The following is a 24,132-nucleotide window of genomic DNA, read 5'->3' as shown; positions in this document are numbered from 1 at the left end:
TCCTTTAGAACTGAAAGGTCAAGAGAAAAAATCAGAAAGACTGCCAAGTAAATTCACTGTAATTTGACTTTTTCTGAATAGCACAATACACGGGTAAGCAGATATGAATAGGGTCGGCTGCTTTTTTAACCCATAAACACTTTCTTTTGAAGATGTTATGCTTCTCTTGTAAGGATGGGGAAACACATGGTGAAAATCTGTTTAGTTTCTGTCACTGCTGTTTTCATTAAAGCCTTCAGTCCTACACAGAATCAGAGTGACTTACTGTCCCTTATTCTCTGGAATGTAAATTTTTATTATACACCACTAGATTTCCACTTTTAAATAAAGGCCACAGTACAGAGATGAAGACACTACCTAAAAAGTTCCACATAAAAATGTGACAGTTCAACTTTAGTGTGTATGAATGGTTTCAATGATTCCCACCATGGGGAATTCAGTAGGAGACAGTCTTAAAACTAACACACTATTTCCCAAAACCTGATTTACCATTTAAACTGGCAAACAGAGGTGAGACTCAAGTACATACTTCAGTGTCAGTATTTAAAAGATGAAATCCAAGCTGTGGTGAATTACTAAACTGATTCTAAATTCAATCAGTTTTACAAAATAATTAGCTTAATGGGAGCTAGAAGTTCTTAGGCTATAGTTTTAAGAAGCACCTGCATATTCTGAAAAACACCATGAACTTTAGTTTTACTGTAACCCAATTCCTTTACTCTCTTTAATGGTGTTTGCCCAATTTCATTTTGCCTGCTCCAAAGTTACATTCACTATTTGGTCACCAATGTTGGTGAACATACAATAATCCTTTCCACTTTATTTTCTGTGACTTTTCTTGGTTGCTGATATTTTTCTTTTTTTCTATAATATAATAAGCTAATTCATGCCTTTGTCTTCGTTTTGTAAGGATTTTATGCCAACATCTAAGCAACAGATACTCTTTTCCTTAATTTAAAATAAGAGGTTTCATACTACAGTAGTAAATTTGTAATCAACCTAAAGATAATGTCTTGAAAGCACAATTAAACATGTCATAACAGAAGAAAACCCTGGTAATTACAAATAGTACCAGGCTTGCTGGGGTTTTAAACAGTAGTGTAAGACTAAGAAAAACCGCCACCCAGTGATACAAAAGAAAACTGCAATTTGTTTTTGTGTAAAATGAGTACCCTAGAGGATTACTTCGATTTCATTACTGAATGAACGAATAGTTATTACCTCCTTATGAGAATAGGAACTAGTTAAAGCGAAAGGATGTTTTTCCACCAGGCCTTTTTGTTTTTAATTTCCTTACTATTATTTAGCACACTCGACATTTTACAAAGGCTAAAAGCTTTGGAAACCCTAATGGAAAAAGCTTTCTGTCCAAAAGTGAGCTAATTTTGTACAAGCAGCCCATATATCCCTATTATCAATAAAAGAGCCTAGGGTCTGCTTAGACCCTGAGTTTCAAGTCATGGGTGTTGACTTCAGCAACACCATCTAATAATTGTGACCTCAAACCTATTTGTGCTAAGTTGGAAGGCACGTCTAGGGGAAAAGGTATTGTCAAGGAGGGAAATACAGGTAACTTATACCCTTAACAAAATAATTTACTCTAACCTCTAACCTTTTTAGAAATACGTTATAAAGGCCAAGTAAGATAACAGTCTTAACAAATTCTACAGAATCCATACTGATAAGAAGTTGTTGAGAAATCTGTATTCAGATCAAGAGGCAAGAGTTAGACACATGGAACAACAGACTGATTCCAAACTGGGAAAGGAGCATGTCAAGGTTGTATATTGTCACCCTGTTTATTTAACATATACGCAGGGTACATCATGTGAGATGCTGGGCTGGATGAAGCACAAGCTGGGATCAAGACTGCCGGGAGAAATATCAATAACCTCAGATACTCAGATGATACCACCTTGAAAGCGAAGAAAAACAAAGAGCCGCTTGATGAAAGTGAAAGCGGACAGTGAAAAAGCTGGCTTAAAGCTCAACATTCAGAAAACTAAGATCATGGCATCTGGTCCCATCACTTCATGGCAAACAGATGGGGAAACAATGGAAATAGTGACAGACTTTATTTTCTTGGGTTCCAAAATCACTGCAGATGGTTACTGCAGCCATGAAATTAAAAGATGCTTGCTCCTTCAAAGAAAAACTGTGACCAACCTAGACAGCATATTAAAAAGCAGAGACATCAGTTTGCCGACAAAGGTCTATCTAGTCAACGCCATGGTTTTTCCAGTGGTCATGTATGGATGTGAGAGCTGCACTATAAGGAAAGCTGAGCACTGAAGAATCGATGCTTTTGAACTGTGGTGTTGGAGAGGACTCTTGAGAGTCCCTCTGACTGTAAGGAGATCCAACCAGTCCATCTTAAAGGAGATCAGTCCTGAGTGTTCATTGGAAGGACTGATGTTGAAGCTGAAACTCCAATACTCTGGCCACTTGATGCGAAGAACTGACTCATTTGAAAAGACCCTAATGCTGAGAAAGATTGAGGGCAGGAGGAGAAGGGGATGACAGAGGACGAGATGGTTGGATGGCATCACTGACTCAATGGACATGGGTTTGGGTGGACTCCGGGAGCTGGTGATGGACAGGGAGGCCTGGCGTGCTGCGATTCATGGGGTCGCAAAGAGTCAGCCACGACTGAGCGACTGAAATGAACTGAAGAAGTTGTTGGTATAGACATAATCTAAGTCTTCACTTAGTTGTATCATTTATAAGTTAGTAAACACACAGAAACACGTACATACAATTATTTTCCTTCAATCTATCTTCTGCACAAAAGGACCAAGCAAGATGAGTGGACACATGATAACCAAAGCACATATGCCAAAGGACGGAGTCATGTTGATAAAAGTAGTTCATAGCTATCATCTGACCTATGTGATATTTTTCAAATTTTTTTACACATACATAGAGCATGCTCTGAGAGTAAAAGTAGATATTATATAAGTTAATGTAGAAGCATATGATAAAAAGAACTTAGACCAGTTTCTAAAAGCAGATTACCATTCTATTTTTTAAGATAATTTACTATAGTCCCAAATAATCTATCCTGACTTTTATTGGTCAATTCTCAGTTAAGGCTTTAACTGCAGAAGGATATTTCACTAACTCAACAGTGTATAGCTGTCCCTAGGTTTCTGCAGTACCCTTACTAAAATCTGCAGCGGCTCACCAAGCTCCTTAAATAAAACAGTGCAATATTTGCATATAACCTATGCATATCCTCCTGTATACTTTAAATTACTCATCACACCTGATACAATATAAATGGCATGTAAACAGTTGCTAGACACATGGCAAATTTAAGTTTTACTTTGCTGGACCACTCTGGATTTTTTTTCTTTCAATATTTTCAATCTGCAGTTGGTTGAATTCATAGATGTGGAACTTTGTGGAAATAGAGGGCTGACTCTGTCTTCCAATCTCAACTTCATTAAGGAGATTATAGTTTATTGTAATATTTTTAAGTATTTAAAAATATTAAATAGTGGAAAGTCTGAGGCAGCCAAAATTAAACCCAAATTTATGTATAACACAACCAACCCTGTTTTATTGAAAAAAGAAAACAAAAAAGCATAGCACTTTGTCTTTTAAAAATTAATTGTCTAGGGAACTCAGGGAAAGTTAAAACTGACAGACATGATATATTTATACTTCTCTGGCATTTAATCGTGTTCTCCTTTGCACTATATTTTAATCCCATTCAATAATAAAGTTACTTAAGGAATATTTGAAAATTATTGAACACAATTTAAATTTTTATTTTTTTATTTATTTTTTATTTTTTTAATTTTATTTTTAAACTTTACAATATTGTATTGGTTTTGCCAAATATCGAAATGAATCTGCCACAGGTATACATGTGTTCCCCATCCTGAACCCTCCTCCCTCCTCCCTCCCCATACCATCCCTCTGGGTCGTCCCAGTGCACCAGCCCCAAGCATCCAGTATCGTGCATTGAACCTGGACTGGCAACTCGTTCCATATATGATATTATACGTATTTCAATGCCATTCTCCCAAATCATCCCACCCTCTCCCTCTCCCACAGAGTCCATAAGACTGTTCTATACATCAGTGTCTCTTTTGCTGTCTCGTACACAGGGGTATTGTTACCATCTTTCTAAATTCCATATATATGCGTTAGTATACTGTATTGGTGTTTTTCTTTCTGGCTTGCTTCACTCTGTATAATAGGCTCCAGTTTCATCCACCTCATTAGAACTGATTCAAATCTATTCTTTTTAATGGCTGAGTAATACTCCATTGTGTATATGTACCACAGCTTTCTTATCCATTCATCTGCTGATGGACATCTAGGTTGCTTCCATGTCCTGGCTATTATAAACAGTGCTGTGATGAACACGGGGTACACGTGTCTCTTTCCCTTCTGGTTTCCTCAGTGTGTGCCCAGCAGTGGGATTGCTCAAGTGTCACTACTGTCTCAAAATTTAAAATGATAATGTGACTTTAAAAAAAAAAAAAAAGATGGATAGCTTAGTGGTTAAGAGGACAGGCTCTGAAGTTAGAAGGCCTGGGCTAATTCCAGATCTGGCCCATGTAAGCTGGCAAACTTTTTCAAGTCCTCTTCTGTATATGGGGGCTTCCCAGGGAGCTAGTGGTAAAGAACCACCCTGCGAATGCAGGAGACATAAAAGATATGGGTTTGATCCCTGGGTTTGAGCCACCGGAGAAGGTACAGCAACCCACTCCAATATTCTTGCCTGGGAAATCTCATGGACAGAGAGCCTGGCAGGCCACAGTCCATGGGGTCACAAAGAGCTGGACATGACTGAAGCAATTTAGCATGCACTGTATATGGAGATAACATGACCACCTCACTCAAAGTGTTCTCCTAAGCATATTACACACATTAACTCATTTAATCTCCTCAATAACCCTATTGTTATCATGCTCATTTTCTAAATAAGCTAAATGATACCTGGGAGGTTTTGTAACTTCCCCAAATGGTGAAGGGTGGCAGATATACCAACCCAAAATATGCCACTTTGGCATAAAAATTATTCTGAGCTAAACTTAAAAAAACACCAGGTGCAAGAAGGGCACTCTGTCCTCTCCTTTTCTTCCTGAAAGCAGGAGATAAAAACAAAACAAACAAACAAATAAAAAAAACTTTCTGGAAGATTCTAGGAGGAAAAAAAAATCACAACAGTAGGTAACCCAAGGATTTTTCATGGAATTATGGTGGAGGGGTTGGAGCTTTACACCTGGGGAAAAAAATGGCACTAAACCAAGATAAGCATCAGTAGACACGGCAGCTGAAGGACCAGGAGGCCTCAGTCAACATGTGGGGGTCTGCTCTTGCTTGGATCATTTGAACAAGGGTGTGGGACCAGCCGCACCTGAAATTAAATTGCAGTCCTGAGCCTGGGGCAGGATGAAGCCTCATTGTGACTGCTCAACCGCAGGACATGTGGTGCAGGAGCTAAATCCCACTCAGGCCAAGATGGCCCTGCAAGAACGCCCTCAACACACAGCGTGTCAGCTTACGGGAAACAGCACCGTTAGAACTGAGAGGTATCAGACGGAGCAGCTGGTCTGTGAAACCATACTAGAGGAAGTAATAGCTGGAGATTCCCTCAAGAAGTAGCAACTCTTGGCATTTCTGTCTTCTGAGCCTCAGGTAAAGACCACTACTCAAACTACTCTTTCTTAGAAAGGTAGAGTCCACAACAGAAGCTTCACCAGTTGGGGGCAGAAACCCCTGCTGGGCTAAGACAGGCAGTGAAGTATCTTCAAGCTACCAGACACTGGAGGAGATTTTAGAGACAGCAGCCGCAGCAGCTTTTTCAGCTGTGGTTAAAACTTGTCTCTGTGATGCTGCAAGTGGCAGGCCACAGAAGAAGGCAAGACGGATCGAGTTCTTCAAGTACACTGCAGAAGCTGTGTGCTCGCAGACACGCCAGTGCACTATTTCTAATCATGAGACAGCAGGAAAACACAGCTCTCTGCATGTGCATTAGAGCTGTGTGCTGTCACTTCTGCTGTGTCACTGCATGGGACCCCCGGACTGTAGCCCACCCGGCTCCTCTGTCCATGGGGGTTCTCCAGGCAAGAGTACTGGAGTGGGTTGCATGCCTTTCTCCAGGCTACAGAGGTATTCTAAAACAAGAAATACAGAGCAGGGTTTGGAGAACCAGGCATTGCTAGAGCAAATTTCTGAAAGAACTTATTGTGAAACTCCTGAAGAGGCAGAAACATCAGAGGAGACCAGAGGCACCCCTGAAGTTTTTTCCGTTAGTTGGGCTAATTCGGCAGGTCAGAGGGAAGCAACGCTGGCAGCCCTGGAAACAGAAGTGGGGGATGACAGAGCCGGTTCTGTCTTGGAAGCCAAAGCACAATTTCCTGACACTGTAAGAAGGGCCAGGGAAGCAGCGGGGTTGGTGGCACCCCACTTCATCCCTGTCAGGAGGCTCCCCAGAAAAACCAGCAACCCTGGTCAGACTATGCCCTGCTAATTTTCCTCAGACGCAGCAGATCTGGTCACAGAGAAAACAGCTCTCACCACTTTCACCTACGGCCCCTGTTCCAGGCCCCAGGAAGCAGATCCAGGAAACCCACAGGCCTACCAGAACATGACTGTGGAAAAGATAGGATATTTTATGGTAGCATTTAACTACAAGGAAAACTCTCCTCTGGTCTCCCAGAAATTAAGGCCAAGAAGTGGAAGAGGGCCAGAGGGGTAAAACCCCCGTGTCCTTACTGCAAGAGACCAGGTCCTGAAGAGAAGTGCTGAAGAGGCAGAGATCCACCCACCCATTCTGAATGTGTGGGGTCAGAGGCATGGTGTGAGCCTGACTCTTAGAAGGCCTAACCTAAAAGTTCAACATAACCTGCAAACCCAAAAAGCTGTCTTCCACTTGTCAAGACACACAGAGCCTTTGCCAATGCCAGGGGACCTTGGACTGACTAGGCCAAGCTATAGAGAGAAGAGGTAGGGAACCAGAATCTACAAAGGGAGACCCTGAGAATATACTGTCAAGAGCAAACACTCTATGAGTTCATGCAAATCCTCAGATAAGGAGCTGACTCTGGCAGAAGGAAATCCAGGTGGAAGAGGACGCATGTCCCCAGGGGACACTGGGTTTTAGCTCCTCCTCAACGCCCTATGAGAAGACAACAGCTGGGAAGAACCAGCCAAAGACTGCCAATCCCTTCTTTGGGACTGGCAAATGACATGATGGAAATGTCATGTTTCAGAACTCCCCTTGGGAAGAGCATAATATCTGGTTGAAAGGAATATTTTTTAAAGCCACTAAAATCTTAACAACTAGGAGGGATTAATTTTATAATAGAAAATAAACTAGTCTTAAGATTCAGGAGACACTATTTAACATATTTAGATTTTAAAGTGTACTTCAAAACTCTTGATGGGAATGTAAACTGGTATAGCCACTATGAAAAACAGAATGGAGGTTCCTTAAAACACTAAAAATGAGCTGCCATATGATCCAGCAATCCCACTCCTGGGTGTATAGCAGGAAAAAATGAAAACACTAACTCAAAAAGATACATGTACCCTAAAGCTCACAGGAGCACCATCTATAATAGCCAAGACAAGAGAAAACCCAAGTACTTATCAACACACGACTGGACTAAGAAGATGCAATGCACGCGCACACACACACAGAAAAAAGAATAAAAAGCCATAAAAAAGAATGAAATTTTGCTATTTGCAACAACATGGATGGACCCAGAGAGCATTATGTTTAGTGAAATAAATCACAGAAAGACAAATACTGTACGACATCACTTATATGTGGAATCACAAAAGTAATACAAGTGAAGCATATGCAAAATAGAGACAAACTCACAGATACAGAAAACAAACTAGTGGTGACCAAAAGGGAGAGAGAAGGGCAAGTTAGGGGTATGGGATTAAGAGATACAGGCTACTATATACAAAAAAAGATAAGCAACGAGGATGTACTGTACAGCACAATTATAGCCATTATGTTATAATAGTTCTTATCTTATAATAATTTTTACTGGCACTTAATCTGTGAAAATATTCAATCACTATGTTGTACCCCTGAAAATTAATGTAATATTGTAAATCAACTCTACTTAAATAAAAAAATAAATGTACCTCATTCAGCAACTATGTACTGGATGTCTAATTTAATTTCAGAAGCTGATTTATAAACAGCACTAAGCCCTGCTTCTTCAAACAGAACTTGAATTTATCAAGAATTCTTCAAGACTTCTGGTTTTTCATAATTAAAAAGGCTGACTCACTTATGGGATAGAAAAAAACGGGATGATTTTATAAAATAAACCCGAAGGACGCATCCAAACTGATATACAAGAAAAGTCAGACTTGACAACAATATTTCAAGTGATTAATGATCCATATTTTTATACATTTCATATACATAACTGATTCTGGAATTAGTAGAAAAATATTTTTAAATCAATCATATAACTTTTCAAGTAGTCTTTTAAAGCAAAAATGATTCATCTAATAATGTGGCTTCAATCCCTGGGTTGGGAAGATCCCCTGGAGAAGGGAATGGCAACCCACTCCAGTATTCTTGCCTGAAGAATCCCATGGACAGAGGAGCCTGGTGGGCTACAGTCCATGGGGTCGCAAGGAGTCAGACACGACTGAGCCACTAAACAACAAAGTCCAAAAACCGCTCACCTAAAAGGACAAAGCCATCTGCCTCTGTCTCGGGTACTGACGGCTTCTTAGATTCCAGAGGCTTCCTGAAGAAGTGAAACATTGCTGCTTCTGCTGTTACCTGAAACAGAAGCAAACATGGTATTATGTCAAATTCAGATGAAACTTTCACCCTTCTTACTAAAAAGCCAAATGTAAAGAGATCACAATAAGGACTTTTAGGAATTCTATCCCCAAACTTAAGAACACGAACCCACTCTAGGTAACATTAGTATCAGAAAGCAAAACCAGAATATCAGGAGATGGACTTCCAGTTTGACACCCTGTGTGCCTTGAATCCTGCAACCTCTCTCGACTTCTAAACGTGTAGGAAATAATCCAAGAAATCACTACAAGTAAAACTAAAATCAACAGATAACACCAAGTCTGAAAGGATCCCAGGAACCATTAACTGCACACTGGACTGAGGAAAGGAAAAAAAAAAAAAAAACACACCTCTCCAGATTTCTTATCATGCCGCATGAAACTGAGGCCACCTGAGAAAAGAAAAGAAGGCACAACACAAACCCTCCAGAGCTGGTTATCTGATTCAGACACTCAGGGCTGTATTCATAGTAAAACTGCAGCGAGATTTAAAGCCCTATCAGGCAAATATCTGTATTGGTGAGATTACTGTGCCCTGCCCCCTCCACACACACACGGCTTCTGGCCTCTTTGTCCTTCCATCTTTGTACATTCCAATCCCGAAGAAAGGCAATGCCAAAGAGTGCTCAAACTACCGCACAACTGCACTCATCTCACACGCTAGTAAAGTAATGCTTAAAATTCTCCAAGCCAGGCTTCAGCAATACGTGAACCGTGAACTTCCTGATGTTCAAGCTGGTTTTAGAAAAGGCAGAGGAACCAGAGATCAAACTGCCAACATCCGCTGGATCATTGAAAAAGCAAGAGAGTTCCAGAAAAACATCTATTTCTGCTTTATGGACTATGCCAAAGCCTTTGACTGTGTGGATCACAATAAACTGTAGAAAATTCTGAAAGAGACGGGCATACCAAACCACCTGACCTGTCTCTTGAGAAACCTGTAAGCAGGTCAGGAAGCAACACTTAGAACTGGACATGGAACAACAGACTGGTTCCAAATAGGAAAAGGAGTACGTCAAGGCTGTATATTGTCATCCTGCTTATTTAACTTATATGCAGAGTACATCATAAGAAATGCTGGGCTGGAAGAAGCACAAGCTGGAATCAAGATTGCCGGGAGAAATATTAATAACCTCAGATATGCAGATGACACCACCCTTATGGCAGAAAGTGAAGAACTAAGAGCCTCTTGATGAAAATGAAAGAGGAGAGTGAAAAAGTTGGCTTAAAGCTCAGCATTCAGAAAACTAAGATCATGGCATCCAGTCCCATCACTTCATGGCAAATAGATGGCGAAACAGTGGAAACAGTGTCAGACTTTATTTTTCTGGGCTCCAAAATCACTACAGATGGTGACTGCGGCCATGAAATTAAAAGACGCTTATTACTTGGAAGGAAAGTTATGACCAACCTAGAAAGCATATTAAAAAGCAGAGACATTACTTTGCCAACAAAGGTCTGTCTAGTCAAGGCTATGGTTTTTCCAGTGGTCATGTATGGATGTGAGAGTTGGACTGTGAAGAAAGCTGAGAGCTGAAGAACTGATGCTTTTGAACTGTGGTGTTGGAGAAGATTCTTGAGGGTCCCTTGGACTGCAAGGAGATCGAACCAGTCCATTCTGAAGGAGATCAGTGCTGGGTGTTCTTTGGAAAGATTGATGTTGAAGCTGAAACTCCAATACTTTGGCCACCTGATGCGAAGAGCTAACTCATGTGAAAAGACCCTGATGCTGGGAAAGACTGAAGGTAGAAGGGGGCGACAGAGTTTGAGATGGCTGGATGGCATCACCGACTCGATGGACATGGGTTTGGGTGGACTCCAGGAGTTGGTGATGGACAGGGAGGCCTGGTGTGCTGCAGTTCACAGGGTCGCAAAGAATCGGACACGACTGAGCGACTGAACTGAACTGAACTTTGTACATTCAGCTTTATATATTTGGGCAGGGCAAAAACTCCTAGAAAACAACTGGGAAAGAAGCTAAAGGGAACTGGGGAGAACACGTACCATTCTGAGGACAGTCCCTATTAGCAAAGCGATACAAGAGACAGCAAAGCAGAATTCCTGGTGGCATCAAGTGCCCCACATTTCAGTTTCATATATTCTGCCCATATCAGAATATCCGAGGCCAAACTTGCCTGGTGTAACAGGCAAGTGTGGCTTGGAGTACAAAATGAAGCAGGGCAAAGGCTAACAGAGTTTTGCCAAGAGAATGAACTGGTCATAGCAAACACTTTCTTCCGATAACACAAGAGATGACTCTACACATGAACATCACCAATGGTCAATACTGAAATCAGACTGATTATATTCTTTGCAGCCAAAGATGGAGAGGCTCTATACAAACAGCAAAGACAAGACCAGGAGCTGACTACGGCTCAGATCATGAGCTCCTTATTGCCAAATTCAGACCTAAATTGAAGAAAGTAGGGAAAACCACTAGGCCATTTAAGTATGACCTAAATCAAATCTCTTATGATTATACGGTGGAAGTGACAGATTGAAGGGATTCAATCTGATAGAGTGCCTGGAGAACTATACGAGGTTCGTAACACTGTGCAGGAGATGGTGATCAAAACCTCCCCAAAAAAGGAAATGCAAAAAAGTAAAATGGCTGTCTGAGGAGGCCTTACAAATAGCTGAGAAAAGAAGAGAAGCGAAAGGCAAAGGAGAAAAAGGAAAAATATACTCATTGAGTGCAGAGTTCCAAAGAATAGCAAGGAGAGATAAGCCTTCCTAAATGAACAATGCAAAGAAATAGAGGAAAACTATATAATGAAAACAATAGAGGAAAACAATGGGAAAGAATAGAGAGCTCTTCAAGAAAGAGATACCCAGGGAACATTTCACCCAAAGATGGGCACAATAAAGGACAGAATGGACCTAACAGAAAAAGATATTAAGAAGTTGGAAGAATACACAGAAGAACTATACAAAAAAGTTCTTAATGACCTGGACAACCACAATGGTGTGCTCACTCACCTAGAGCCAGGCATCCAAGAGTGCAAAATCAAGTGGGCCTTAGGAAGCATCACTATGAACAAAGCTAGGTGAAGTGATGGAATTCCAGTTAAGCTATTTCAAATCCTCAAAGATGATGCTGTGAAAGTGCTGCACTCAATATGCCAGCAAATTTGGAAAACTCAGCAGTGGCCACAGGACTGGAAAAGGTCAGTTTGCATTCCAATCTCAAGAAGGGCAATGCCAAAGAATGTTCAAACTGCTGCACAAACGCACCCATTTCACATGCTAGCAAGACCATGCTCAAAATACTCCAAGCTAGGCTTCAACAGTACATGAACTGAGAACCTCCAGATGTACAAGCTGAATTTAGAAAAGGCAGAGGAATCAGTGATTAAATTGCCAATATCCTCTGGATTATAGAAAAAGCAAGGGAAATCCAGAGAAACATCTACTTCTGCTTCATTGATTACGCTAAAGCCTTTGACTGTGTGGATCACAACAAGCTTTGGAAAATTCTTCAAGAGATGGGAATACCAGAACACCTTACCTGCCTCCTAAGAAACCTGTATACAGAAGAAGCAACGTTAGAAGCCGACATGGAACAATGGACTGGTTCAAAATTGTGAAAAGATTACATCGAGGCTGTATACTGTCACTCTGCTTATTAACTTATATGCAGAGTACATCATGAGAAATGCCAGGCTGGATGAAGCACAAGCTAGAATCAAGATTGCTGGGAGAAATATCAATCACTTCACATATGCAGATGATATCACCCTTATGGCAGAAAGCAAAGAACTAAAGGGCCTTTCAATGAAGGTGAAAAAGGAGAGTGAAAAAGCTGGCTTAAAATTCAACATTCAAAAAATGAAGATCATGGTATCTGATCCCATCACGTCATCATAAATAGATGGGGAAACAGTGACAGACTTTACTTTCTCGGGCTCCAAAATCACTGCAGATGGTGATTGCAGCCATGAAATTAAAAGATACTTGCTCCTTGGAAGAAAAGCTATGACCAACCTAGAAAATATATTAAAAAGCAAAGACATTACTTTGCTGACAAAGGTCTGTCTTGTCAAAGCTATGGTTTTTCCAGTAGTCATGTATGGATGTGAGAGTTGGACCATCAAGAAGGATGAGCACCAAAGAACTGATGCTTTTGAACTACGGTGTTGGAGAAGACTCTTGAGAGCCCCTTGAACTGCAAGGAGATCCAACCAGTCCATCCTAAGGGAAATCAGTCCTGAATATTCATTAGAAGGACTATGCGGAAGCTGAAACTCCAATACTTGGACCACCTGATGCGAAGAACTGACTCACTGGAAAAGACCCCGATGCTGGGAAAGATTGAAGGCAGGAGGAGAAGGGGATGACAGAGGATGAGATGGTTGGATGGCATCACTGACTCGATGGACATGAGTTTGAGCAAACTCAGGGAGACAGTGAAGGACAGGGAAGCCTGGCGTGCTGCAGTCCATGGGGTCACAAAGACTGAGTGACTGAACAACAACAAAACCAGAACATCAAGCAGGGAGGGTAAGTCAAGATTTTATCTGATCAAAAGCCTTCTAGAAACTGCGATTTGTTTGGGTACTTGTGTAGGTCAGCCTGCCCTGAGTTGTAGATCAGAGTAGATGGTAAAGGAGTCAGTTTGTTGGAAACATACCTGGCAGGTTTCACTTTCTAAAATTAAAAAAAAAAAAAGGAGAAGAAAAACACAAGCTGTGTGAAAAAGAAAATATTTCAGTAAAGGAAAAGGAAGAGCCTATGAAATCTGCAAAGACAGAGCTTACTGGATATAATGATAGAGTGATAAGGGAAGTCTGGAAAAAGTTAGGCATTCTCAAAACAGTATAAGGACACAAGGCCTTTAAATCTGGCAAAAAGAAAAAACAAGATTAAATGGAAAAGCAACAGGAAAAGATGAAAAGACAAGGAATGAGATAAAAAAAAAAAAACCTGAATAAGATAAAAAAGAAACCGATTCAAGAAAGAAATGATATCAGAAAAGAACTGGCTGGCTTACAGGCAGGAATTAAGAAAATAAAGTTCATTCAAAGACTTAAAAGGCTGGAAGAAGCAACTAAGTTCTCAACCCTAACAGCTAAAACTAAAACAGAGAACGCCTCTGAAGGAAGAGCAGATAACTAAATCTCAGTCTTGGTAAGGGACAAGTCAAGGATATAATCATCAATCTGATCCTAAAGCCTCAGCTGGCATGAATATGTGTGCGTGTGTGTTAGTTGCTCGGTTGTGTCTGACTCTGAGACCCCATGGACTGTCGCCCACCAGACTCCTCTGTCCATGGGCTTCTCCAGGCAGGAATAGTGGAGTGGGTTGCCATGCCCTTCTCCAAGAGATCTTCCCAATGCATGGGTCAAACCTGAGTCTCCTGAATCAGCGGGCTGATTCTTTACCACTGAGCCACCAGGGAAGCCCTTCACTTGGGACACAAAGGGTGAAGTTATAGAGATGAAGCAGGCTAGTGTCCAACTGGAGCCTCACAGAGAAAAGACACCTTTGAATAAATAAAGGGGGGCACATTTAAGGGTGAAAGATGAGAAATGCAGCGGATCTAAGAGTTACAGTTATATAACTATAGTTATATTTATATATATTAACTATATAGTTACAGTTAGCCAAAATTGTAGATCTAGCTACAGATACATGAAGCTGACTACAATCAAATAGATAAGTAACCAATAAAATTTTGGACAGCTGAGCTACAAAAGTGACTACTAGTCTGGATTAAAGGAGGACTATGACTACTGGATACTTACAACAACCCTACAGACAGAAAGCTGCCAGAGCAAAGTGCTAATCCGCCAAGGAGGGTCTACTCTCCAGTGCTTACTTCATTGGTAGCCAAGGAAGTTACTGGAAAAGGAAGGAACTCCAAGAGGGTGGAGCCAATGGGGTTGGAGACCGCTGGGGAGGTGGGGTGGCCTCCCGGGAAGCCGAATCTGGGCATAATTAGTTAACATTCTCCAACCCAAGGCGGGGGCTCCCCCAGGATGCCTGCTCAGTGGGATGCCAGAACAGCCCTCCTCTGTGCCTGCCGTCAATCCCCCACCCCCTCCTTTCTGGGTGAGAGCGGTTTGGGCATCACCTTTCCCAGTTACAGGACGGGACAGGACAGACTGCGGGTCTCTTTAGTTCACAAAGTTGCCACACCAAGAGCGCCACATCTGAACCTGATGAAGATATACTGACCTTAGAGCATGTTGCTATGAATGAATGGGACAAAAGGTTAAAGCACCTCCTCGGGAAGGGGTGAGTTGTTTTGCCTACAGTAGGGAGAGAGACCTGAGTACACAGTGACCACAGATGAGAACCGTGGAACCATCAGGCTCTCAACCTTCTATCAGGAGACATATCAGGACTGCAGTTTTCTACCCCTTTGGAGGTCAATGTGGCAATGTCCCTTGTTCAGTTCACTGCCACATGCTGTTAAAGTTCTAGAACAAGGAGCTTTGTGGACAAAGAGAGAGGTGCTTCAAAAAGTGTTTCCTGATTTTAGCAAACAGAATTCAGCAACACATCAAAAAGCACATACACCATGATCAAATTGGGTTTATTCCAGGGGTGCAAGGATTCTTCAAAATATGCAAATCAATCACTGTGATACACCATATTAACAAATTGAAAGATAAAAACCATATGATCATCTCAAGAGATGCAGAAAAAGCCTTTGACAAAATTCAGCACCCATTAATGATTAAAACTCTTCCAAAAATGGGCATAGAAGGAACCTACCTCAACATAGCAAAGGCCATATATGATAAGCCTACAGTAAACATTATTCTTGATGGTGAAAAACTGAAAGCATTCCCTCTAAGATCAGGAACAAGACAAGGGTACCCACTTTCACCACTATTATTCAACATAGTTCTGAAAGTCCAAGCTATAACAATCAGAAAAGAAAAAGAAAGAAAAGTAACCCAGATCAAAAAAGAAGTAAAGCTCTCACTGTTTGCAGATGACATGATACTCTATGTAGAAAACCCTAAAGATAGTATCAGAAAATCACTAGAGCTAATCACTAAATTTAGCAAAGTTTCAGGATACATATCAATACACAGAAATCAGTTGCATTTCCACATACTAACAATGAAAAATCAGAAAGAGAAATTAAGAAATCAATCCCATTCACAATTCCAACAAAAAGAATTAAATATCTAGGAATAAACTTACCTAAAGAGACAAAAGAACTGTACATAGAAAAATGTAAGACACTAATGAAAGAAATCAAAGATGATATAAGTAGATGGAGAGATAGTCCATGTTCCTGGCTAGGAAGAATCAATATCGTGAAAATGACTATACTACCAAATGCCATCCACAGATTCAATGCAATCCCTATCAAATTACCAATGGCATTTTTCACAGAACTAGAACAAAACATTTCACAATTCATATAGAAACACAAAAGATCCCCAACAGCCAAAGCAGTCTTGAGAAAGAAGAACGGAACTGAAGGAATCAACCTTCCTGACTTCAGATTATACTACAAAACTACAGTCATCAAGACAGTATGGTACTGGCACAAAAACTGAAATATAGACCAATGGAACAAGATAGAAAGCCCAGAAATAAAGCCATGCACCTATGGGTACCTTATTTTTGACAAAGGAGGCAAGAATATACAATGGGACAAAGATAGCCTCTTCAATAAATGGTGCTGGGAAAACTGCACAGCTACATGCAAAAGAATGAAATTAGAACACTTCCTAACACCATACACAAAGATAAACTCAACATGGATTAAAGACCTAAATGTAAGACCAGAAACTATACAATTTTTAGAGTAACAGAACACTTGACACAGAACATTCAATGACATAAATCAAAGCAAGATCCTCTATGACCCACCTCCTAGAGTGATGGAAATAAGAACAAAAGTAAACAAGTGGGACCTGATTAAACTTAAAAGTTTTTGCACAGCAAAGGAAACTATAAGCAAGGTGAAAAGACAACCCTCAGAATGGGAGAAAATAATAGCAAATGGAACAACTGAAAAAGGATTAATTTCCAAAATATACAAGCAGCTCATAAAACTCAATGCCAAAAAAACAAACAGCCCAATCAAATAGTGGGGGAAAGATCTAAACAGACATTTATCCAAAGAAGACATACAGATGGCTAACAAACACATGAAAAGATGTTCAACATTGCTCATTATTAGAGAAATGCAAATGAAAACCACAATGAGATATCACCTCACACCAGTCAAGATGGCCATCTTCAAAAAGTCTACAAACAAATGCTGGAGAGGGTGTGGAGAAAAGGGAACCCTCTTGCACTGTTGGTGCAAGTGTAAATTGATACAGCCACTATGGAAGATGGTATGGAGACTCCTTCAAAAACTAGGAATAAAACCACCATCAGTTCAGTTCAGTTCAGTCACTCAGTCATGTTCGACTCTTTGAGACCCCATGAATTGCAGCACACCAGGCCTCCCTGTCCATCACCAACTCCCAGAGTTCACTCAAACTCACGTCCATCGAGTCGGTGATGCCATCCAGCCATCTCATCCTCTGTCCTCCCCTTCTCCTCCTCCCCGCAATCCCTCCCAGCATCAGAGTATTTTGCAATGAGTCAACTCTTAGCATGAAATATGACCCAGCAATCCCATTCCTAGGCATATACCCTGAGGAAATCAAATTGAAAAAGATACATGTATCCCATTGTTCTTTGCAACATTGTTTACAATAGCTAGAATAAGGAAGCAACATAGATGTCCATCAATAGATGAGTGGATAAAGAAGTTGCGGTACACAGTGGAATATTACTCAGCCATAAAAGGGATGCATTTGAGTCAGTTCTAATGAGGTGGATAAACCTAGAGCCTATTACACAGAGTCACATAAGTCAGAAAGAGAAAGATAAATATCATATTCTAATGCATATATACAGAATCTAGAAAAATGGTACTAAAAAATATACTTACAGGGCAGCAATGAAGTCCGAAATGCAACACTTGGATGCAATCTCAAAAACAACAGAATGATCTCTGTTTGTTTCCAAGGCAAACCATTCAATATCATGGTAATCCAAGTCTATGCCCCGACCAATAACGCTGAAGAAGTTGAAGTTGAACAGTTCTATGAAGACCTACAAGACCTCTTAGAACTAACATACAAAAATGATGTGCTTTTCATTACAGGGGACTGGAATACAAAAGTAGGAAGTCAAGAAACACCTGGAATAACAGGCAAATTTGGCCTTGGAGTACAGAATGAAGCAGGGCAAAGGCTAATAGAGTTTTGCCAAGAGAGCGCACTGGTCATAGCAAACACCCTCTTCCAACAACGCAAGAGAAGACTCTAGACATCACTAGATGGTCAATACTGAAATCAGATTGATTATATTCTTTGCAGCCAAAGATGGAGAAACTCTATACAGACAGCAAAAATAAGACTGGGAGCTGACTGTGGCTCAGATCATGAACTCCTTATTGCCAAATTCAGACTGAAATTGAAGAAAGTCTAGACCATTCAGGTATGACCTAAATCAAATCCCTTATAATTATACAGTTGAAGTGAGAAATAGATTTAAGGGACTATAGATCTGATAGAGTGCCTGATGAACTATGGACAGAGGTTGTGGTATCGTATAGGAGACAGGAATCAAGACCATCTCCAAGACAAAGAAATGCAAAAAAGCAAAATGGCTGTCTGAGGAGGCCTGACAAATAGCTGTGAAAAGAAGAGAAGAAAAAAGCAAAGGAGAAAAGGAAAGATATACCCATTGAATGCAGAGTTCCAAAGAATAGCAAGGAGAGATAAGAAAGCCTTCTTCAGCGATCAATGCAAAGAAATAGAAGAAAACAATAGAACAAGAAAGACTAGAGATCTCTTCAAGAAAATTAGAGACACCAAGGGAACATTTCATGCAAAGACCAGCTTGATAAAGGACAGAAATGGTATGGACCTAACAGAAGCAGAAGATATTAAGAAGAGGTGGCAGGAATACACAGAAGAACTGTACAAAAAAGATCTTCACGACCCAGATAATCACAATGGTGTGATCACTCACCTAGAGCCAGACATCCTGGAATGTGAAGTCAAGTGGGCCTTAGGAAGTATCACTACGAACAAAGCTAGTGGAGGTGATGGAATTCCAGTTCAGCTATTTCAAATTCTCAAAGATGATGCTGTGAAAGTGCTGCACTCAATATGCCAGCAAATATGGAAAACTCAGCAGTGGCCACAGGACTGGAAAAGGTCAGTTTTCATTCCAATCCCAAAGAAAGGCAACGCCAAAGAATGCTCAAACTACCGCACAATTGCACTCATCTCACACGCTAGTAAAGTAAGGCTTAAAATTCTCCAAGCCAGGCTTTAGCAATATGTGAACCATGAAATTCCAGATGTTCAAGCTGGTTTTAGAAAAGGCAGAGGAACCAGAGATCAAATTGCCAACATTCGCTGGATCATCGAAAAAGCAAGAGAGTTCCAGAAAATCATCTATTTCTGCTTTATAGACTACGCCAAAGTCTTTGATGGTGTAGATCACAATAAACTGTAGAAAATTCTAAAAGAGATGGGCATACCAGACCACCTGACCTGCCTCTTCAGAAACCTATATGCAGGTCAGGAAGTAACAGTTAGAACTGGACATGAAACAACAGACTGGTTCCAAATAGGAAAAGGAGCACGTCAAGGCTGTATATTGTCACGCTGCTTATTTAACTTATATGCAGAGTACATCATGAGAAACACTGGGCTGGAGGAAGCACAAGCTGGAATCAAGATTGTCAGGAGAAATATCAATAACCTCAGATATACAGATGACACCACCCTTATGGCAGAAAGTGAAGAACTAAGAGCCTCTTGATGAAAGTGAAAGTGGAGAGTGAAAAAGTTGGCTTAAAGCTCAACATTCAGAAAACTAAGATCATGGCATCTGGTCCCATCACTTCATGGTAAACAGATGGGGAAACAGTGGAAACAATGGCTGACTTTATTTTGGGGGGGGTCCAAAATCACCGTAGATGGTGATTGCAGCCATGAAATTAAAAGACACTTACTCCTTGGAAGGAAAGTTATGACCAACCTAGACAGCATATTGAAAAGCAGAGACGTCACTTTGCCAACTAAGGTCCGTCTAGTCAAGGCTATGGTTTTTCCAGTAGTCATGTACGGATGTGAGAGTTGGACTATAAAGAAAGCTGAGTGTGAAGAATTGATGCTTTTGAACTGTGGTGTTGGAGAAGACTCCTGAGAGTCCCTTGAACTGCAAGGAGATCCAACCAGTCCATCCTAAAGGAGATCAGTCCTGAGTGTTCACTGGAAGGACAGATGTAGAAGCTGAAACTCCAATACTTTGGCCACCTGATGTGAAGAACTGACTCATTTGAAAAGACCCTGATGCTGGGAAAGATTGAATGCAGGAGGAGAAGGGGACAATAGAGGATGAGATGGTTAGACGGCATCACCGACTTAATGGACATGAGTCTGAGTGAACTCCGGGAGTTGGTGATGGACAGGGAGGCCTGGTGTGCTGCAATTCATGGGGTTGCAAGGAGTCGGACATGACTGAGCAACTGAACTGAATTGAATGAAGAAACAGACATAGATAAAAGACTTGTGGACATGGGGAGAGGGGAGGAGAAGGTGAGATGTATGGAAACAGTAACATGGAAACTTACATTACCTTATGTCAAAATAGATAGCCAACCGGAATTTGCTGTATGGCTTAGGAAACTCAAACAGGGGCTCTGTATCAACCTAGAGGGATGAGATGGGGAGGAAGATGGGAGGGAGTTTCAAAAGGGAGGGGTTATATGTATACCTATGGCTGGTTCATGTTGAGGTTTGACAGAAAACAGCAAAATTCTGTAAAGCAATTATCCTTCAATAGAAAAATAAATTAATTTTTTAAAAAAAGAAGGTAGGGAACAAAATAATTAAACTTTAGAGCTCGAAAAAAAAAGGAAAGTGGTTCCTGTTCTAACAAACAAAGGAAAAGCCTTTAAGAGAAGGACTCAAACTTCAATACATTTTCATGTCTGGCCATAAGACAGAAATGGAACAAACATAAAAATCAGAAAAGCACTTCTCATGAGTCATACTCAAGCCCCCAAAGTTTAGAAACATTGTTATAAATCTCAGAGCAAACTCAGCAGTAGTGTAAGAATCTTTTTAAATTCAAGTATTTTGTACAGAACTTATAATTCAAATAATTAAGTGAAGCAGTTAAGCTCTCCATAACCTATAAAAAAAAAGTTAAAACAATACACAGGCTTAAACAGGCTGCTGCGGGTTGTCAACAGTACGACTTCTGTGGCAATGGATACTATTACACTTTGCCACTCTAGAACACTAGAAAATCCCAAACATTTCAGAGGAGAGAGAACATAGCTTCCAAGAAGTCAACAACTATCCAAGTATGGAAGAAATAGCTCAGGAATAGGAAAAGGGTAGTAGAGACAGCATAAAAGAACTCAGAAGGGCAGCAAAGACAGTTTGCTACCAAAAGCCACTGGAAATTGCTCTAAAATTGCTACAAAAGTATCCATCACCCTCACCCCTGTTATTCTGCCTACCTGACCACTGTCTTAACTCCTTTAAGATGTTTTTCCATGGGAACGTGGTGCCAATTTCACAATCCAACTCTTGGGATTCCCTTGTACCATCAACGCTGCTGACATTAGTGATTCATTCATTCCACTAGGAACCTAATTCAGTCTAACTATATAGCTTTACAGTAATCACTCTGTGCATGAAAAGGCTATGTCCTAAGACACTAAAATCTACAACAAATTACCTTTATCCCATGGTATTTTTTGTGTCATTAAAAACACAAAGTGGTATAAGAATTTATCCTAGCAGAGCTGGCAGTACCCTTCTACCATCTTCCCTCTACGAGCTAGTCCCACAGCAGGAAAGTTACACGGCTAGGTCACCACTCCAGCAGCCAGATTTTCTGACCCCACCTAAGACCAGAAACTGGGCAAGGGGAAGGGAGTAAGTAAAACCCCAGTAACATCTGCCAGGCTTCTACAACGTGTCAAGCACAGTACCAAAATGCCTTAAAGACTCTTATCTCCTATAATCTTACCATCACCCCACCACGTACAAATAATTATGCACATCATGTAAATGAAAGAATTGAAGTTGGTTACATATGGATGCAAGTGTATATGGCTAGTACACAGCAGAGTTAGAATTTTAAACCAAGTCTCTTGGGCACCACAGCTGAACATTTTTCATCAACAAAGCACCAAAGACAAGGAGCCCTTAACAAAGCATTTGTGTTGGACTTCAAAAGAATATTTCCTAATATCAGTCAAAATACATTTGATCAGTTTCATGATTATATTTCTAAATCCCTACTTTTCCAAACCATGCTCTGCTCTGTGTTCTGAAGACACTTGCTAATTCCACAACATCCATGTTCGAGACTTTCACTTAAGAAATAGTCATAAAATATAAAGTAAGTGCTTAGGCCAGATACTAACCGGGCACTAAAACTGCAGCTGCTGCCGCCGCTGCTGCTAAGTCACTTCAGTCGTGTCCGACCCTGTGAGACCCCACAGATGGCAGCCCACCAGGCTCCCCCGTCCCCCGGATTCTCTAGGCAAGAACACTGGAGTGGGTTGCCATTTCCTTCTCCAATGCATGAAAGTGAAAAGGGAAAGTGAAGTCGCTCAGTCGTATCCAACCCTTAGCGACCCCATGGACCACAGCCTACCAGGCTCCTCCATCCATGGGGTTTTCCAGGCAAGAGTACTGGAGTGGGGTGCCATTGCCTTCCTCGAAAAATGCAGCACTCAACTTATATGTAAGGGGACAAACAGCAACCTGAACCTACACGATTTCGAAGGCAATCCTGAGCAAAACTAAGAGGGATTTAGGAGCCCCACCCCCAAAGTGCAGAAGGCCTGTAGCAGCCCTGGTGCCCCCAGCCAAGCAGATGGGAAGCCCCAAGCATGCATGCTTCTGACATACATGGCTTTGACAGTGGCCTTCTTCTGCTTGCTCCAGCATGTTCCAGCCTCATTTCCTTAGATATGATTTCAGCATTGTAGAAATTGTAAACAGTGAGCAAATTTTACACTTACAGATGGGAGAAATATCAAAATTTATTCTTAAAAAGCCATTATCTCCGGCAGCAACACTACAGGCTGGCTGAGCTGGGACCCAGCCCAGAAGGCCTCCTAATCCCCAGACGCTGGGGTCCTGGGGCTGCCTCCACACAGAGGGGGATGAAATGTTCACTGCCCAAGACACAGGTTGGAAGAAAATCCTTGCAAATCACAGATCTGAAATAGGACGTGTGTTTAGAACATATAAAAAATTCTTAAAATTCAATCATGAGAAAAAAATTCAATAAAAACTGAGCAAAAGCTGCAAAGAGGCATTTTCCCAAGATGATATGTGATGGCAAAGAACCACATTAAATGATACTCAACATCATTAGTCAACAGGCAAATGCAAATTAAAATCTCAATGGGTTAACACTATATATCCTTTAAAATATTAACACTGTAAAAGGCATGCCATGCCAACTGTTGACAAAAACATGGAGCAACTGGAACTCTTGGATGCTATGGTACAACCACTCTGGATAACGGTGTGGCCGTTTCTTAAGACAAAGTAAAGATACACCTACCATATGACCCAAACTGTCTCCTTTAAGTATTTACCTAAGAAAAACAACAGTGTATGTCCATATTTATACGCAAACTTTATACAGCTTTTTAGGTAACAGCTCCAAACTGGAAACAACCCACATGTTCAACAATAAATAAAAGAATAAGCAAATTGTAGCATACCCGTCGGAGAAGGCAATGGCACCCCACCCCAGTACTCTTGCCTGGAAAATCCCATGGACGGAGGAGCCTGGTAAGCTGCTATCTATGGAGTCATAGAACCGGACATGACTGAAGCGACTTAGCAGCAGCAGCAGCAGGAGCATACCCATAATACTACTGAGCAATAAAAAGGCATGAAGGCCTAAGATATGCTACAACATGCATGAATCTTAGGAGGGGGGAAAAAAAAAACAGGCTGAGTGAAAGAAGCCAGACCACAAAAAACTTCTAGAAAATGCAAACTAACATAAAGTGACAGAAAACAGATAAGGGCCTGCCTAGGGAATGGGAGGTACAGGGAGGGAGAGTGGGAGGGAGGAACTACCAGGATCACAAGGAAACTTTTGAGGGTGACAGATATATTCATTACCTCAACTGGAGTGACGGTCTCAGGAGATATAAACATGCCAAAACTGATCAAACTGTACACTTTCAACATGTGCACTTCATCCTATGTTGATAATACCCCAATAAAGCGCTTTTTAAATTCATTATTAGCATGATACTCTAGGTGTTATATAAATCCAGTGTGCTGTGCTGAGTCTCTC

At 41.0% G+C, this 24,132-nt stretch overlaps 1 protein-coding gene across 4 annotated transcripts in view; it reads right to left on the bottom strand.

Annotated features, from left to right (window-relative positions):
* The window catches only part of UMAD1 (UBAP1-MVB12-associated (UMA) domain containing 1), a 260,313-nt gene that overhangs the window by 211,914 nt on the left and 24,267 nt on the right, over positions 1 to 24,132 (bottom strand). For all 4 annotated transcript variants that reach the window (XM_055589843.1, XM_055589845.1, XM_055589844.1 and 1 more), the window contains exon 2: positions 8,677 to 8,776. In XM_055589843.1, the coding sequence (XP_055445818.1) occupies positions 8,677 to 8,758 (82 nt within the window). In that variant the 5' untranslated portion in view covers positions 8,759 to 8,776. The remainder of the gene's footprint in view (positions 1 to 8,676; positions 8,777 to 24,132) is intronic.

Source organism: Bubalus kerabau, chromosome 8 (genome assembly GCF_029407905.1).
Source record: "Bubalus kerabau isolate K-KA32 ecotype Philippines breed swamp buffalo chromosome 8, PCC_UOA_SB_1v2, whole genome shotgun sequence".
NCBI classification, from domain to species: Eukaryota; Metazoa; Chordata; class Mammalia; order Artiodactyla; family Bovidae; genus Bubalus; species Bubalus kerabau.
The sequence above is the reverse complement of the archived record's forward strand: the minus strand, read 5'-3'. Positions and strand labels throughout refer to the sequence as shown.